Consider the following 17,387-nt stretch of genomic DNA (forward strand, 5'->3'; position numbering starts at 1 on the left):
TAGCAATGAGGATCAATGATCACATTTAAGATGCATGCATGCATATAAGGACAAAACCCATTTTGCTTAATAATTAAATCGGCTGCAGGAGTGCCAGATCTCTATTTTTCTCTCTCCCTGGGCTAAACAGCTGTCTCCACCTCCTTCCTGGCTCATTTTTCCTGTCTATACATCTCATTTGACTCGCCTGGTTGATCATGTCCCATATGCGCTTTGACAAATGTGGTCGTTTAAAGATTATAAGGGTGGAGGCTTTACAGTGAACCAGAATGATCACAGCCACACCTGGGACAATCCACCTTTTTGCGCCTTCATCATTAATTCCCTATCTACTGTACATAGTAAGACGTGAGATGATTATATTATGTAAAATCATGCAGCCTCCGTAGCGTTTATTGCTGGCAAAGAACATCCAGCAATCTCAAATTTTGTTTGCCATCTCCCTCCATTACCTCCACCATAAACTAAATGGAAAATTAATTATGTTGACTGCATCTCCAGCCAAACATTCAAGACGTAATTTATTACACAGTCACACAATGTAGCGCTGCAGTTGGGACACTCGGAATGAGGGAGAGAGAAAATATGACAAATGCAAAAGGAGCCATATGCAAATGAGCGAATCTTAATTAAGGAAGCCAAATTATTAAATGCATGAATAATCTATCTGGGTCTAACAAAGCAAGGTCTCGTGTTTTGTGCCTCACCTGACGAAGCAATCGCACTCAACACTTGTTTTTCTCCTCACATAATTGATTTCACATTTAAAAAAACATCCAATAAATTGTTATGCAGTTCGGTTTATTAACCTTTATTTAGTAGTTAGTCGCGGTCCATTATTTTGATTGGGTGGCATTCCCAAGAGTGCTGATATTTAGTATAACAGTGCTGGGATTTCTATCACCTGGTGCTTTTGGCTTTGAATAAACAGCTACATTTAATATTATTTATAAAAAGCAATATGCAATTATGTTTTTGTTCTGAAAATTACAAGGTGTGATTCAGCATCCCACTTCTCCATCCTCTTTATCGCCCATCTCTTTAACTTTCACTCTCAACTCCCCGTTCGGCACTTTGTTTCAAAAGGGACTCTCAGTTTCACTGTAAGAGCGGAGGATGATAATCTATCTTATGTCTCCAAGCAGTTTGAGTCTCTTATCCCCCATAAGGAACTGTAGAGAAAATAACTCACTCTAGCTTGTCGTCTTTCGATCTCCTTGCCAGCACCGTTACACTGCCCAAGCTTTTTCAAAGTGCGCGAATTTAGCAAGCATGATCCGGTATGTTCACCACAAACAACAAAAACACTACACCTCTTCCATGACCCTTCAGTAGAGTTTCAACACAACAGTCCCTACAGAGGACCAGCAATGCCACACTTATCGCAGTAATAATTGATGCAACAGAGCGAAATTTCAAATAGTTTTTAGGTTTAGTCAGACGAAGGTTTAGGCTGTCAGTTTTACAGATGTACGTTGTGGGACATCTTCAAAAAGCCATTGAAGGTCTTTGACTTGTAGGTTACTGTAGTTCAATCTCAGAAAATGCCCAAAGCGGTGACGGCTGTTTCTCGTCAATGGTGAGAGAGCAGAATGAAGGCGAATCGGTCAGCGGGGAGAAGATGATGCAAAGAACCAAATGATAAGATGCAATCATGGCCACACCAAGGACAAACCCAACTAACTAGTGAATGTCAGTCCTCTACTAACGCATGTTTGAGGCTGTAAAAACAGAGTTAGAGTGTGATGGGTGAACAGGGCTATTATTATTATTGCTATATAAGACTGCATTCACTTGGAAAGATACATTAAAGGAAAACACCACCCTTTTTCAACATTTTACTATGTTCTTACCTCAACTTAGATGAATTAATACATACCTATCTTTTTTCATTGCGTGCACTTAATCTTTGTACAGCATGTCATGAATGTGTTAGCATTTAGCCTAGCCCCATTCATTCCTTAGGATCCAAACAGGGATGAATTTAGAAGCCACCAAACGCTTTCATGTTTTTCCTATTTAAAGACTGTTACTTGAGTAGTTACACAAGTAAGTATGGTGGCACAAAATAAAATGTGGAGATTTTTTAAGCGGACAAAAATGAGAACTATATTGTATGGCAGAAGAGCATTTAGTTTGCAGCACTTACATCATCACTCCTGACTCCTCCCCCTCTTGCTCCAGTTTCCGTCAATATTACTGCACCCGAAGTTGAAGTACTGCAAACTAAGTGCTCTTCCGCCATACAATATAGTTCGCCACGTTTTGTTTTGTGCCACCATACCTACTGGTGTAACTACTTATGTAACAGCCTTTAAATACGGAAACATGGAAGTGTTTGGTGGCTTCTAAATTCCTCCCTGTTTGGATCCTAAGGAATGAATGGGGCTAGGCTAAATGCTAACACATTCACAAAGCGCTGTACAAAGATTAAGTGTACGCATTAAAAGAAGATAGGTATTTATTAATTTGTCTAAATTGAGGTAAGAACATAGTAAAATATAAAAAAAAGGGTGGTGTTTACCTTTAAAAGTTAGCTAAGGCTGCTTTGAAACTGTGAAGAGGACAAACTGCCGGATTTGGGGGAATATAAATGTATTCAGTTCATTTTTTTATGGCTTGTACTGTATATAGTATAACAGCAACTACTCTTTGATTGGCTTACACTTGGATGTCCAACATGATCCTCTTGTCTTCTTCTACATGGATCCCCCAGATGCAGTCCTGGCCCTTATCATAGGCTTCAGGCCAGTTAGGGGACAACACAACCCCGGCTGAATCTGTGATCTCTCCACTGCATACAGCTGCAAAACAACCATAGACAGACAAAAGAGGTCATGTAAAACTCAATATAAAGGATACTGTATATGAAGAATTTGAAAATCAATTTGGGTATAAGCATCTACTATATAAATGCAACTGTAAAAGCAATGCAAATCTGCAACTGCTGTTTTCACATCTGTATTTGTTTAAAATATTAATAGTTAAAGACCACAATCATTCAAGATGAAAAATAAATAAAACAAACAAAGGTAAACGAAAACACATTTATTCTTGTTATAGTGTTTTGTGACACAGAGTCTCAGAACCGGAACCCAATTCTGCCCGCATTAATAATCTCGGCTTTCTGTTTTTGTTTTCCCTCTTTCCGCACCAGTACACTGGCTTAACTGGACCTAAGCACGGCTGCAAAAAGAAAAGCTGTTGTCTTGACCCTCTACTGCAGCCGATATGATTAAATCCTTTCAATCCTGACTCTATTGTGAAGCTGGAGAAATATACTTGGGCACAGGGTCAGATAAGATGCCACCATGTGTGTGTGTGTGTGTGTGGGGATCAATGCTTTATAAGTGAGGTATTCTCTCACATTCTTGTAGCTTGTGCTCCTGATTCCAACCGCCATGGCTTAACGCTTTTAGCTCTGCTTTAGGCGTGTGAATGCGACTAAGAGTGTCTGAAACTCATCCAGGTGACACAGGATGTAGTGGATTACATAGAAAAGGCACTAAAGGGATGTGAGGTGCTTGTACTGTATCTGCACATGCCGCCTGTAGAGCCCTTCAGCTCTGACTAATGCAGTGAAATGTGCACGATGTTATATTAACACCTATTGACACCGACACACACACACACACACACACACACACACACACACACATGAGCAAAGACGAACTCACATAGTAGTGCTCACTGTTATAATGCCTAATTCACTAAAGAAATTATGCAAATAAGACAACACACCCACAAAATTAATGTTGAATGTAATTTGCACACAAAATCTCCCATTATGCAAGGCTCTGTGTGCTAGGTTGTAAAAATTCCCAGATAGAAATGTTATTGCTCAAAGGTTAATCTTTCATATGTAGCTCACAAGTTCTGCGTTATGTTTCATATAAATATGATCAGATGTTATTTTGAACAAAATAAAATAGAAAGAAATGAGACAACTGTTAAAATACATTAAGGGGCGGTTTCCTGGACAGGGATTAGATTAGTCCTAGACTTAAACACTTTTAAGAGCTCTCCAAACTGAAAACAACTTGCACTTACATATCTTAAAATACATCAGGGCCCTTTGTTTTACCTCAAAATGCACACAGGTAATGTTTTTAGTAAGGCATGTTTGTTAAAACTAGTTATATTTCCTAATTAAACTAAGGCCTAGTCCTGGATTAAGCTAATCCTGGTCCGGGAAACTGCCCCTAAGAGTATGGAGCTATAAAATTAATGACGTATGCATTGGTAACATAATCTGGATTTGTTACATTTAATAAGAAATTAATATAAAAAAGTTCATATAAATTTTTTTTATCTATAAATGGCTGAGTTATTTTCAAGTGTTGGGTCAAAAAGTGACAAACCCAGCCCGCTGGGTTGTAATTTAACCTATTCTGGGTTGTTTTAACCTAAAATGCTGGGTTATTTTTAACCCATTGTTTGGTGAAACATAAACATTTTCCATGTTAATTTAACCCAACGGCTGGGTTGAAAATGCCCCAGCAAATTTTAGTTTGACTTTGGATTGCAAAACTAAGCTCAGTTTGTGACCTTTTCTAAAACTCTAGTGGAGACATTTGTGAGATTTCTGTGTGTTTTTCTCAAAAAGAAATATGAAATGAAGTTTCCATTTGCGCTCCTTTTAATCTCTTTGTTCAAATACTGATCACAATTATGGTGTTTTTTGCAATTGAAACTTTGTCAATATTTTTCCCTCTCTCTCTTTCTCTCTGCACTAAATGGCAGTGCTGTGGTTGGATAGTGCAGATTAAGGGGCATTATTGTTATAATAATGGTGCGTTCCAGGCAGGTTTGTAAACCCGTGAGTTACGACTTCAAAACCACGACTCACGACCCTATGCGTTCCAGGCAGCCTGTAACTCGTGTTTTTACAACCTTCTACCGGTGAAAGTGCTCTGGAACGGCAGTCAAACCCGTGACTTCCCACCCGTGAACTCGTACTAGATCGATGTACTCCCAGTTCAAAGTCGTGAGTCGTGGTTTTGAAGTCGTGAGTTACGGGTTACAGGTTGCCTGGAACGCAGCATAAGATCTCCTTATGACATCATAAGGAGAGACAAATTTCAACGACCAAATTTTTCAGGTGCTTGCAGAAAATGGTTACACTGGGTTAATCTTTTTTACATTTTCTAGGTTGATAGAAGCACTGGAATCCCAATTATAGCACTTAAACATGGAAAAAGTCAGATTTTCATGCCATGGCCCCTTTAGATATTACAAATATGTCATCTGTTGTTTTTCCTACATGATGCTGCAATCTGATACTGCCAATGTAGCATACTACTTTTGAACCACATCCACGATTCGGATGAATAATAAAACTTATTTATGACCTATAGCTTTAATCATAACACATATTTCTCTGAATGTTTTCTCTTGTTAAGTGCATCCATGTGTAAACACACATACAAACCTCTGCAGGCGGGCTCAGTCTCATTCCATTGCGGGTTGCTGGGATCCATGCACTCGATGATGACGGAGCCTTGCTCAAGGGTGTAGCCCGGGTCACAGGCGAACTCCACAACTGCATCCACAGCGTAGGTGCTGTCAGTGGCGGTGAAGTTGCCGTACTTGACGAACGGCTCGTAACAGTGCCCCGCTGCAAAAGCTGAGAGAAACACACGGGCAACACTATAAATCATTTTCTCTGAGATGCGCATCACGGTCCAAACACTATCACCAACCATTTGAAACAAAAAGACAACCGGTCCGCTTAGATTAGTCAAGAAACGCTTCACGTAATAATCTGTCAGAAATACAGACAACACTGCAAAATCTGAATTTTAAAGCGTTTGGAGGCAGCGGTCCGACGCAATTTGCCTGAGCCCCGTTCTGTGCTTTTACATTTGCACCAATCGAAATCCTCCTGGAGGCAAATCTCAGGTTTCAGTTGTCCTTGAAGAAGATTGTTAGTTAATCAACCTTAGCTAGACTTGCAAGGCCACTTACAGGCATAGAGAAATAGAGGCGGCCTGACAATATGAATAAATGCGAATGGATAAATCCACAAAGGGAAACAACAAACTGATACGCCTGGCTGAACCGTTATTGGTGGTCGGGTTTGTTTGAGAATGTAGAATAGAGATTAGAAGGAAGGGAGGAGACTTTAGATGACAACGTTTAGACATGAGTCAACACTGGCTTTGATGTCCCTCAGGGTCTGGCCTTATTCGAGCACGCGCTAGATTATGCTCCCCTTATTGAGCCTTACATTCAGCTCTGCTTTTCTGCCAATTACCAATGGCCCCCTATTGCTTAATATCCCCAGACAGATGTATTATTCAGCTTGGGTACCTTCTCTATATGTAAAATTTAGCTATTTTAATCATACTTTCATCATCTCCAACATGACAACAGTATTAGATGGATTCAACATGAACGTAAGATTGATATGGAAATATGCAGTCCATAATTGAATGTGCATCTTCTGTTGTTGCCATAAGGTTCATTCCACCAAATTGGTGCCATTTGCATGTTTAGTATGTTTAGCATGTTAAGTTGATACTTTAGTTTTTTTAACACTAAATCTAATAACACACGTTTTACTTTTTAAAATGACAATTGGTCAATCTCAGGTAACTAGTTTATTTTTTTAACATGGTTTCTTAATGAAGGCATTTTGTTAACAGGACTGAAAGTAACAGGACTGAGTTTTTAGCATAGATTTAGCAAATACAGTGCCGGTCCTAGATGCTGGGGGGCCCTAAGCAAAGCTTTGTCAGGGGCCCTCTGTCAGTGCATTCAGACCCTTATAGCATAGCACACATACATCTCGGAGACGTCTATTTGATGTCTGCGTTTACATCTGCAAGATGTCTTATTTAAATTGTTTTCTCATCTGCAATACGTCTGTGAGACGTCTCCTAAAAGATGTCATATAGACATATTGAAGATGTCTGCAAGACGTTTTTGATTTAGAATGTATGTAAAGCAGCTCTTTTCCTTTATAAGATGTTTTTACACACCAGATGTATTCCAGATCTCCAGATCTTTACCAGACATCTCACAGACGTACCTGTGCTATCTGGGTAAAACCCAGTCAATGTTGCTGTTAGTTAGTTGTTAACTAACCACATAGTGTATTATCTTATAGCTGTATAATATTCCCATATGCACATTACTTTGAAACCCTGACTGATAAACTTGCTGATTATAACATGAAACATGTATTTGCTGATAAGTTGTTTTGATTTAAAATGTGTTGTGAGAAGCACTAAAAAATTAACCTGATCTAAATGAATGTAATGAATCAAATTAAATTACATATAAATACATACTGTTAATACACAGGGGTTAAATTGGGATTTGTTATGTGGGGGGGGGGCTCTGTGGGGAGGGGTACTTCGAGGGGTAACATGTTTAATACTGATGACAGCAAAGCCACTGGTGTGTTTCAATGACATTCTGGACCTCTGATAGGATTTGATAAGTTTCAGCTTTAAAAGAGCATTTCACCCGTAGAAACATTAATCTTTATTGAAAGTGTTATATTTGTAGTCGAAATGTAACATACATTTAGAATTTGGTGCCTATTTTACAGAGAAAAGGGGTGTTTGTAGTCTCATTCCCTCAACAAAGACATTGCACTTCCTTCTTTCAATGATGCAAAATGATGATTTTTACATCATTGAAAGAAGGATGTGCAACACTGAAATCTGTATTTCTCCTGTCTCAGCGGCAACTTAGGAAATGATGCATGACCATTCAAAAACATGACTGGAGTTCTAACTATACAAAGCTTAATGCAAATGGGTGAAGTGTCCCTTTAAAGCTGTCACAGAGGTTGACCCCAAATATTTTAAAAATAGTGTCTGATTTTAAATATTGCAAATCTATGAGTTTGACACCCTATATCCATTTGTTGCACATGTCATTATGCACAACTGATCAAACTTTAAAGGAAGTTAAAAGAATCAATCTCCTTGAATAATTCTAGGCATAAGATGCCCAAAAAGACTCAATTAACAAGATAAGGTACAACACACTACTGTATCAGCAACATGTCTTAGAAATTAGCCATAGAGATTCCCTATGCTGGTCAGCAGCTACAATCATATAGTTAGGTTTGATTTGTGTAATCAAAATACATTATTTTATTATCTATACAATGAGTTATATCCAGTGTTATCCAGTTAACATACTGTAATTAAACGAGTGACATATACTTTAATCCTTTACAAATTTCAAGTCTTCTATTAAGTTTTCTCGACGTGGGCACCATTCTTACCTCTCTCTCTCTCTCTCTCTCTCTCTCTCTCTCTCTCTCTCTCTCTCTCTCTCTCTCTCTCTCTCTCTCTCTCTCTCTCGTCAAATTATCCTGCACGAGAGCGCGTTCTTGAAGTTCAAAGGAAAAAGCGCGTGTTTTCGCGGCAATTGCGTCACCCAATTCGCGTCATTTGAATCGCCCCATCATGCTAGGACGCGTGTCTTTACATTGACTTAATCTGCTCGCGCAAATCCTTTATCTTGTTCCCTTGCTTCACGTTTTTTTCCCTTTATTCTGCTCCAGACGGATAGCTTTGTCTTTGTTTTAAATCAATGGTGGGCATATAATATGCGCATCGTTACCAAATCACTCTTCTGCGTCATGCACGCGGCCGTTTCTAAATTTGAAGGCTGCAACCTCCGGATCATGTCGCATATGCGCGCTGCATACGTCATCAAGCCTGATTTATTTAAGTTAAATAAGCATTTCATTTGCAAGTCATAAGCATAATATAACAATTAACCATTAACTAAGAATAATAGTCAACATTATAATTGTTAATATTCTAAAATACGTTTTTATGACGCATATGCAGCCTACAAATGTGACCTCTGAATGCTGCAGCCTCTGAAACTGCCTGCATGTTGTCCGAGTACATATCAGTGATTTAAGAAATCATTAAGTATTTTTAAAAACCCGCACAAATTCGGAAGTTTGCAAATTATTTAAATTATAGCGTCTTGTTTTCATTAAACATAATAATAATTTTTCTTTGATATAATGGTTTTAAATAATTCTGAGATCAAGGGGGCCCTCTAGTGGTGCGGGGCCCTATGCAAATTGCGTACTTTGCGTATAGGAAAGACCGGCACTGAGCAAATAGATGAAATACAGCTGCATTAAATATGTGCTAATAGCATTAAGACACTTCGAGGGATTTCCCAAAATGTTTTATTTTAAAATAATCTGATAACATTAAAGAAATAATATAGGTAACAGGACTGAACATTAAGATTGACATTCACATTCATAGCACCAATATCATAAAATATACAAAAAAGAAAATGAGAAAAGTGACTTTTGATTTTCACATGACCTTCAGAAGATCCAGATGATTTCACTTCCTCTTAGAAATGTGACTTGCAGGATATTCCTACATTTTCAGAGGGGGACGTGTTGGGTAACAGGACTGAGTGAAATCCTGGCGACATAACTAAAATGTGCATGTATCTAAAATATTATGACTTTTCAATGGTAAAAAATATTTAAAGCAAAGATGTGGGTCCATATCCCACCCACAAAAAAAGCAAAAAATTAAAGTTACCTAAAAAATTGATTGTTTTATATATTTAAAGGTAAAATATAGATAGAGAGCATGGATGGACAGATAAAAAATGATATTTTTCAGTGTTGAGTGTAGTTTTTATTAATGTTTTAATTTTTTTTAAATTTGGTGTTAGATTAACATGCAGGACACTTTGCTTAATAAATAAAATGTATTTTAGAGTTAGTTTTCTTGCATTTTTATACAAAATGACCCTGGGGACAGAAATGGTACCCATTCGGTGGAATGACCCATGAGTAAAACCATAATGAAAATTTCACAAATGTCATTTAACTACTATTTTACATCCTCTAACCAAAATGTAAGCAATGCCTCTCAATGACAAAATTGGTGGCAATAATTGATGGTCTTGTGGGTGCTTGTCAAATGTTTACTTAAAGGAATAGTCAATTTTCTCAACAAAAAAAAAATCCAGGTAATTTACTCAACACCATGTCATCCAAAATGTTGATGTCTTTCTTTGTTCAGTCGAGAAGAAATTATGTTTTTTGAGGAAAACATTGCAGGATTTTTCTCATTTTAATGGACTTTAATAGAGCCCAACATTTAATACTTAACTCAACACTTAACAGTTTTTTTAAACAGAGTTTCAAAGGACTCTAAACGATCCCAAACCAGGCATAAGGGTCTTATCTAGCAAAACGATTGTCATTTTTGACAATAAAAATAACAAATATCCACTTTTAAACCACAACTTCTTGTCTAGGTCCTTTACTGCGTGACCTAATGTAAATGCGTAGTGATGTAGGGAGGTCATGTGTTACATACAGGAAACACACATTTGCGGACCATTGTAAACAATAAACTGCCACAAAGACATTAATTAGTATCATTCCACATACAACAACGTAGGAACGGTCCTCTTCCAACGCACATGTAAACACTGGGGCGGAGTTTCGCGTTCATCCTCTATGACCTCTTGACGTCATGACGTATTGCGTGGGGTCACGCTGGTGCATCACGACCGGATCTAGACGACAAGCTGTGGTTTAAAAGTGCATATTTTTTATTTTTCTTGTCAAAAATGACAATCGTTTTGCTAGATAAGACCCTTATGCTTCGTTTGGGATCGTTTATAGTCCTTTGAAACTCCGTTGAAAAAAAACTGTTAAATGTTGAGTTAAGTGTTGGGCTCTATTAAAGTCCATTAAAATTAGAAAAATCCTGCAATGTTTTCCTCAAAAAACATAATTTCTTCTCGACTGAACAAAGAAAGACATCAACATTTTGGATGACATGGTGGTGAATAAATTATCTGGATTTTTCTTTTAAGAAAATGGAATATTCCTTTAAGCATTCTGGGAGGTTTTCCAAGTCCTTAGATATGACAAAACAAACCTACAATCCAAAGTATAAGCAATAAAAACACATGGCAGCTCATACATGTTTAAAGAGATGGCTAATACGTACTCCCATATTTGTAAGTTTTTGTAAAATTTGCATTCATCCCTGTGATGTTGAGTTTCATTATTGCTTTTTTTCTAATTATCGTAAGTTTTTGCAAGATTTCCTTCCTAAGAATTCATACGAATTAGTCAACTTGTAAAATACATGCAAGATCAGGCTGGCAATATTAATGATGACGAATAATTAAACATCTGTAATTGTAGAATCAATGCAGAAAAAAGAGACTTTTAAAAGTCTTTGTGACTTTTCTGGAGTGATGTCTTCACGAGCGTACTGATATCAACAATTTTGTTAATACATTTTTACTTAGAAAAACTATTAAGATCTGAGCGCTCTGCCTGGTGTGAAATTCAGAGAGGTATCATGAACCCAAGCAGACAAGATGCATTGTTACGGGTTGCGGTGAAGGCACATTAGTATATTGTTGATAGCGTAATCCGATTGTGCCACGGTAAATGAGATTAGATTGATCTCACTGGATAATAATCACAAGATACTGAGGTGTGCATGACATCCCTGTGAACAAAAGCAACTGCGTGCATTGGATTGACCTGTCAAGGGGATAGGAATACGATGCTTGTACAAAAAACAATAATGCGTGTTTCCAGTTAAAATTCATCATAATGACCTTGCTGAAATGAATTTGCCGGGTTCGATTTCCATTTTATTTAATCTGAATAAATCTCATTTCAGGGGAGTGTTTAGCGAGGCACAGGGGAGAAATGATCTTCAGCGTGAAAGCTTTGTCTCCACCCAGAACCCAAAGGCTCTGAACAGGACATATGTCCCTTAAACAAAGTTTGAACTCTGTAATCGTTACCATCTATTGTCCTGCTTAGAGAAAATGCATTTAAATTCAGTGCCATCATTGCAATAATGTCTTATGACCCCAAAATGTGATTTTGATTTCGGATGCTCCCTGCTGTAACAATCATCTAAAGAACGGACCAATCAGCCTCCTGCACAGAATCACAGCGGAGTGCTGGTTCACATGCTGCAGGCTGGTTTACGCAGATGAAAATCTAAAAAGGATCTGCGCAGTAAACCACTGCCAAGCATTTACTATCTGCACCTGTGTTGCTCTGTACCTTCATGTCTGATGGCTACCCCGGTGTTGGTGCCAATGCCATCCGTCGTAAACTCCACAAAAAGATGCCTGGAAGTGCTGACGATACCTTCGTTCGGCAGATATTCCACTTCGTATGAGTCATACAGTATAGTCGAATCAATGTGGTTTCCATCTTTGATGAGGAACCTGTGGATGTAAACAGCACATTAGCAGTAAATATCTATAAAGAGATCGGTTTGGCAGCAGACGTAACGTTCCTCAGAATTCTCGTACTGTCTTTTGGCAGTTTGCATAATAATTGCCTGATATGATTTTGAATAGCTGAGCAGCAAGTGACCTCATTAAAAGTCCATTTGTTAGCAAAGCCTGCAGAAAAAGCGGATACAGCTAATAAAAATAACTTAATCCCCCTCCTGAGGCCCGGGAGTGCGCTCTAATCGCTCTCTCCGCGCCTGCACGAGGGGATTTGATTATTCTAAATTATTTTAAAGGGAAGCAAGTGTCTGATCTCAAAACTTTCATCTACGTTCACCCGCGCTCTCGCAGCTGTTCGTATCATGCCTCGCTCTACCCGTACCAGATAATGCCCCCAAAAGCGGCAACACATTTGGAGTGTGACTGCTTGGTGAAAAGACACTATTTGTTTTGAACGTCAGATAATTAATAAATGTAAAAATCTGAATGCTGAGTGACAGAGAGTAGTTTTGCGGCACAGACCTGTCATCGTCTTCGGCAAGGGCCACTTTCTCAAAGTGCACGTGGAGCCTTTCGCCCTCGGGTGCCTCAAGGATCCAATGGCAGGTCAGATTGTTGCTGTAGTTGCCAGGGAAACCAGGGGACACGATGCGACCGAGAGTTGCATTCTTTAGCATCCCCCCGCAGGACACTGTGAAGTATGAGATGAAAGGAGACAGGTGATGTTAAGAAGGTAAAAGAGAGTTTTAGGGGTGGAGTGACATCACAGTACGCTTTGAGCTGCAGAAAAACAGCATGACACAAGAAAAGTAGTTTGACAAGCAAATGATTTAACTTTGAAAAGTAACACTTTGGCTGCATCTGAAAACTCTAAATTGCTGCCATTCCAAGGCAGAAAGACATCGAGGCATGTCCGAATCCAATGTTAGGTTTACATCCTGACTCTTGAGATCCCTCCATCATCCTGTCCCACAGGATAATTTCATTATTATGTAACTAAAAGAAATATATATAAACCTTATATTATGTGGATTTCACATAAAAAACGAAATATTTCGGTATGGATTAAGAGGTATCTTGGTAAATCTGAACACATTTTAAGACACTGCTGAGATCTCTAGAGGAGACACAAGTAAGATTACTGGGACTCAGGAAAAACATCTGATAAACAGAAGACTTACTCCATATTCATACTCCAACATACTCATGAGAAAAAGCCCCAGTAATCTCACATTTGGGGCCCTATCTTGCACCCAGCGCAATTGACTTTGTCAGTGACGCATGTATCATTCGTATTTTGCACCGGCGCACAGCGGGTTTTTCCCTCCACAGACGCACGTCGGCAAACTAGGGAATGAACTTGCGCTCCCTGGGCGGTTCAGCACAAAATGCCGGTGCAAACCATCCCTGATGCTATTTTGGAGTTTCAAAAAACAATTGCGCCACTGACCAAATAAAAAATTGTCTAAAGTCAGTGGCGCGTTGCGCGTGGTTCATTATGCCATTTTAAGGGCGCATGCTTGACCATAATGCATAGCGTGCACAACGCGCACATGAGATAATTAACACATGAGATAAGGGAAATCATAGTGGTGAGCATTGTGGTGATAGTTTTTATTTATTGTGTGGCTGCGTTAAAAAATTCTCATGCAAATAACGATTAAAATATTTTCATAAGTTTGTTGTGTGGCTGTATTACGTTTATTTTATGTAAATAATAGTTAAAATGTTTTCATAAGAAACCTTAATGTATATGAACTTGATTTGTAAGACTTTGGGGTTGGACCTTGCTTGCGTTTCTTGGGTCCAATTTCAAAGCCCCCAAACCCTTTCAGCGGTGAGGGTGGACGCAGCGATGTCCTCTGCTGGCGTCAGGTCCTGTGTAGAGGCAGATCCACCTCCCGTTACACGGCTTGCCCGATTTATGCTGGCAAGCTTGGGATTCCCCCGTCTTCTGACATCATTGTAGTGCTTGGCGCAACGTCCTGGGGATGCCAGCTGATGAGACAATTGCGGCTATTTCCTCTCACGCTTGTTTGATCGACGCTGATTTGGGCGGGTTTCTCCTATCCCTATACAAAACATCTTCTCTGTCTTTGACTGCTCTTACAAGAACGTGGGTCTCCTCGGCTGTGATCCGCTCCTGGCGTACGCCTGGTAAATCCGTCATAATAATAGCAACCCGCCATGGAACTTGCGCCCTTGCGTTTAAAGGGAATGTTGGATGACGTTCTGATTGGTTTATTTGACGTTACGCCTAAACCACACCTATGAATAATGAACCTACTTCAGACCAACCCCTTATTAAGGGTTATTTCTCCCGCCGGGAAAATAGCAACAGCGCCCAAGATCCGCCCACAAACTCACTTGCGCTTTGCGCTTCGCACTTGCGTTTCAGATCGTTAAAATAGGGCCCTTAGAGTTTCAGCAGCAGACATCAACAATGTTTAAAATTGAGAGCAAATGGAGACGTTTGGCCAATCTAAGCACAGATCTCATTTGTCAAATGGCACTGATTTTCTCTACAGGTAGACATTTGACACAATCAGAATAATTGAACGATATAATAACAGAATAGAAACACTCAATTATGAGAAAAAAGAATTTGCGGGCAAACATGTCAAAGAAAATTTCAGATAGTTTTAGATAATAAGAACCTCTGGGTCACGGCACAGAGGATTTATACAGGGAAAGACAGCAAGTGAAAGTTATCTTTGTTAAAAGCAATAGAAAATGAAAAGGAAAGGCACCGAAGAAGAAAAGGGGTGGATGGTTTCTGAGCTCGGCGGCTGAAGGTTAGCCAGGCGGGCAGAGTGTAATTAAAGTGGACTCTCTGGCAGCCTGCCCATGCTGATCAGTAATCAGACTCTGAAGGTCTGCTTCAGCTCCGCATCAGCATGGCAGGGACACGCTTCTTAAATGGCACATTTATGCTATTTCACTACGAATCAATGCAGTGACTAAGAAACCCTAGGTTTTGTAGGCAGCGCCTGGCAGCCGCGAGCTATCCAAACCTCCTCATGATTCACACGGCAACCGCGCCTCCAAACCGCTAAATGAGATCCTTCATCAAAACAGCCCTCCTTCGGGGAGCTCAGCCTTGTTTGGAATCACAGATCTTTCTCTGTTTGTCATGCAAGTGGAAAAGCTCTCCAGCCCGGGGATTCGGCACTCCGAAGAGATTGAGGCACGGAGAGTCCTTATTTATGCAGAGGAGGGCGAGCTTGTCAATCAGGCTGTCACGTCGGGCTGCCTTGAGGGGCTACGGCTGTTAATATTCTTGCGGCACAAACACATCAGATACAAACATTCTAAGCAAAATCAATGATCAAACCCCAATTAACTTGAAAGGAGAAAGGAGCAACCGTGCGCGCCGGGAGATTCGCCTCAGTCGAGTTAAATCACACCTGTGTGGACAAAATATTTACACAGGCGTGAGATTTGTTTTGCGTCGGGTGCTAAGCAGAGTATGTTTGAATGACATGATGACTTGTGGGTGTATGTTTCTGGTGAGAAGCAGAGAATAGGGAGGATAATTGCTAAGGAGCAGGTCCAGGGCGGATTCACAATGATGCAAATCAGCTTGTGTAAGAAGGCTGTGTTTCTGATTGGCAGGCGGCTTTGTGGCAAAACCCAACATTTACCGTACCATCTATATGCAAATGAAATAAGGTTCATTTAAAGTTGAAGGTACTATTTTATACACTCGCGTGGACTGGAGATTTTCATATACTTCTAAAGATAGCAGTGCTGCTTAATGCTGCTGTGGCACTGCTTCATAATTGAATTTCTTAGGGGCAGAGATCAAACACTGCAGATTTGGTAATTAACTGTCATTTAGCTGATGCTTTTGTTACAGTGCACCCAATACTTGGAAAAAACTTCTGGGCTAACACACGATTAAGAGTCTAGATGTAAACCAGATGCTGATGGGCAGGTGTGGTCTCCGATAACTAGATGTTTAAGTTGCGGAAAAGAATCTGGTCTTGCTATTTAATTATGGTGAGGACAGCCCATTCAGAAAGAAGGAGACTGCGATTGTTTTGTTTTTTACTGTATGTGCATTTATTAAATGCAAATAATAATACACTTAAGGTGCATTGTGTAAGTTTTAAAAAGATCTCTTGACAGAAATTCACTATTAAACATAACTATATTAGTTTTTATACATACACCGTGGGACACAGTCATGTTTTACAGAGCGCCTTTCATCCATACGTTGTCTCAGACGTTGACATGTTTGTCTTGTGGTGTCTATCATATGTTTTTGAATTTGAGGGGTGGGTTGTTGGAATGCAATTCGCAATCAGCAGGGTTCCCACACCTTAGTTAACTTCAAATTCAAGGACCTTTCAAGGACTTTCCAGGTCCAATACCCTCAAATTGAAGGACTAAATGTGGGGACACATTTCAAGTGAGAGCAAGGTTACATTGTGTTACCTTTTAAGATACATTGTTACTTTTGAGGGAACTCGCGTTGCGTCACTGCAGTGACACTTTAGGGACGCCTCCAAGGGTAAGTGCATATGAATGTGTATATCAAATTCAACCAATGATGAGGCTTAACGACAAAGACAGGGTGACGCGGGAGCAAGGAAGTATATCGCTATCTGAAATATTGCCAAAGACAGCATTACAGGACGCAGGAAAAATTGGCAAGGAAGACGCAGCGTCTCGTTCCATTCTCAGGGAACAACAGTTACATACGTAACCCGAGACGTTTTCATGTGTCAAACACAACTATGCAAAAAGTATTTTGGTATACATCAACATTTGCACACAGAAGATATAAGCATTTAAAGCAAACAGTTTAGCACGTGTGCTTAAAAGGTCTAGAATTTTTATGATATTATCCTACAATACACAGGAAATAAAATGTTTTTTTTTTTCAGAAAACTTCTTGCATAAAATAGATGAAAATAGCACTTTCAATGACCTGTATCTTTGCATGTATATTTTCAAAAACTTCCAGGGCCTTGAATCCCCCCAGATTCAAACTTTCACTAATTTCAAGGAGCCGTGGGAACCCTGAATCTCTCCACTAGATGGCGCTTAAGGGGCGGTCACATATCGCGTCTTTTGCAAGCTCAAGTTCGTCATTTCAAATGTTGGCGTATGGTATGCGTGCTCATAGCAATGCGCATGCT

At 39.5% G+C, this 17,387-nt stretch overlaps 1 protein-coding gene across 6 annotated transcripts in view; it reads right to left on the bottom strand.

Moving 5' to 3' along the window:
- Positions 1-17,387, bottom strand: part of sez6b (seizure related 6 homolog b) — a 236,344-nt gene that overhangs the window by 21,320 nt on the left and 197,637 nt on the right. For all 6 annotated transcript variants that reach the window (XM_065281126.2, XM_065281125.2, XM_065281122.2 and 3 more), the window contains exons 6-9: positions 12,763-12,931; positions 12,065-12,231; positions 5,432-5,626; positions 2,666-2,804 (exon numbers count right to left, since the gene is read on the bottom strand). In XM_065281126.2, the coding sequence (XP_065137198.1) occupies positions 2,666-2,804; positions 5,432-5,626; positions 12,065-12,231; positions 12,763-12,931 (670 nt within the window). The remainder of the gene's footprint in view (positions 1-2,665; positions 2,805-5,431; positions 5,627-12,064; positions 12,232-12,762; positions 12,932-17,387) is intronic.

This window comes from Paramisgurnus dabryanus, chromosome 8 (assembly GCF_030506205.2).
Source record: "Paramisgurnus dabryanus chromosome 8, PD_genome_1.1, whole genome shotgun sequence".
Taxonomy (NCBI): Eukaryota; Metazoa; Chordata; class Actinopteri; order Cypriniformes; family Cobitidae; genus Paramisgurnus; species Paramisgurnus dabryanus.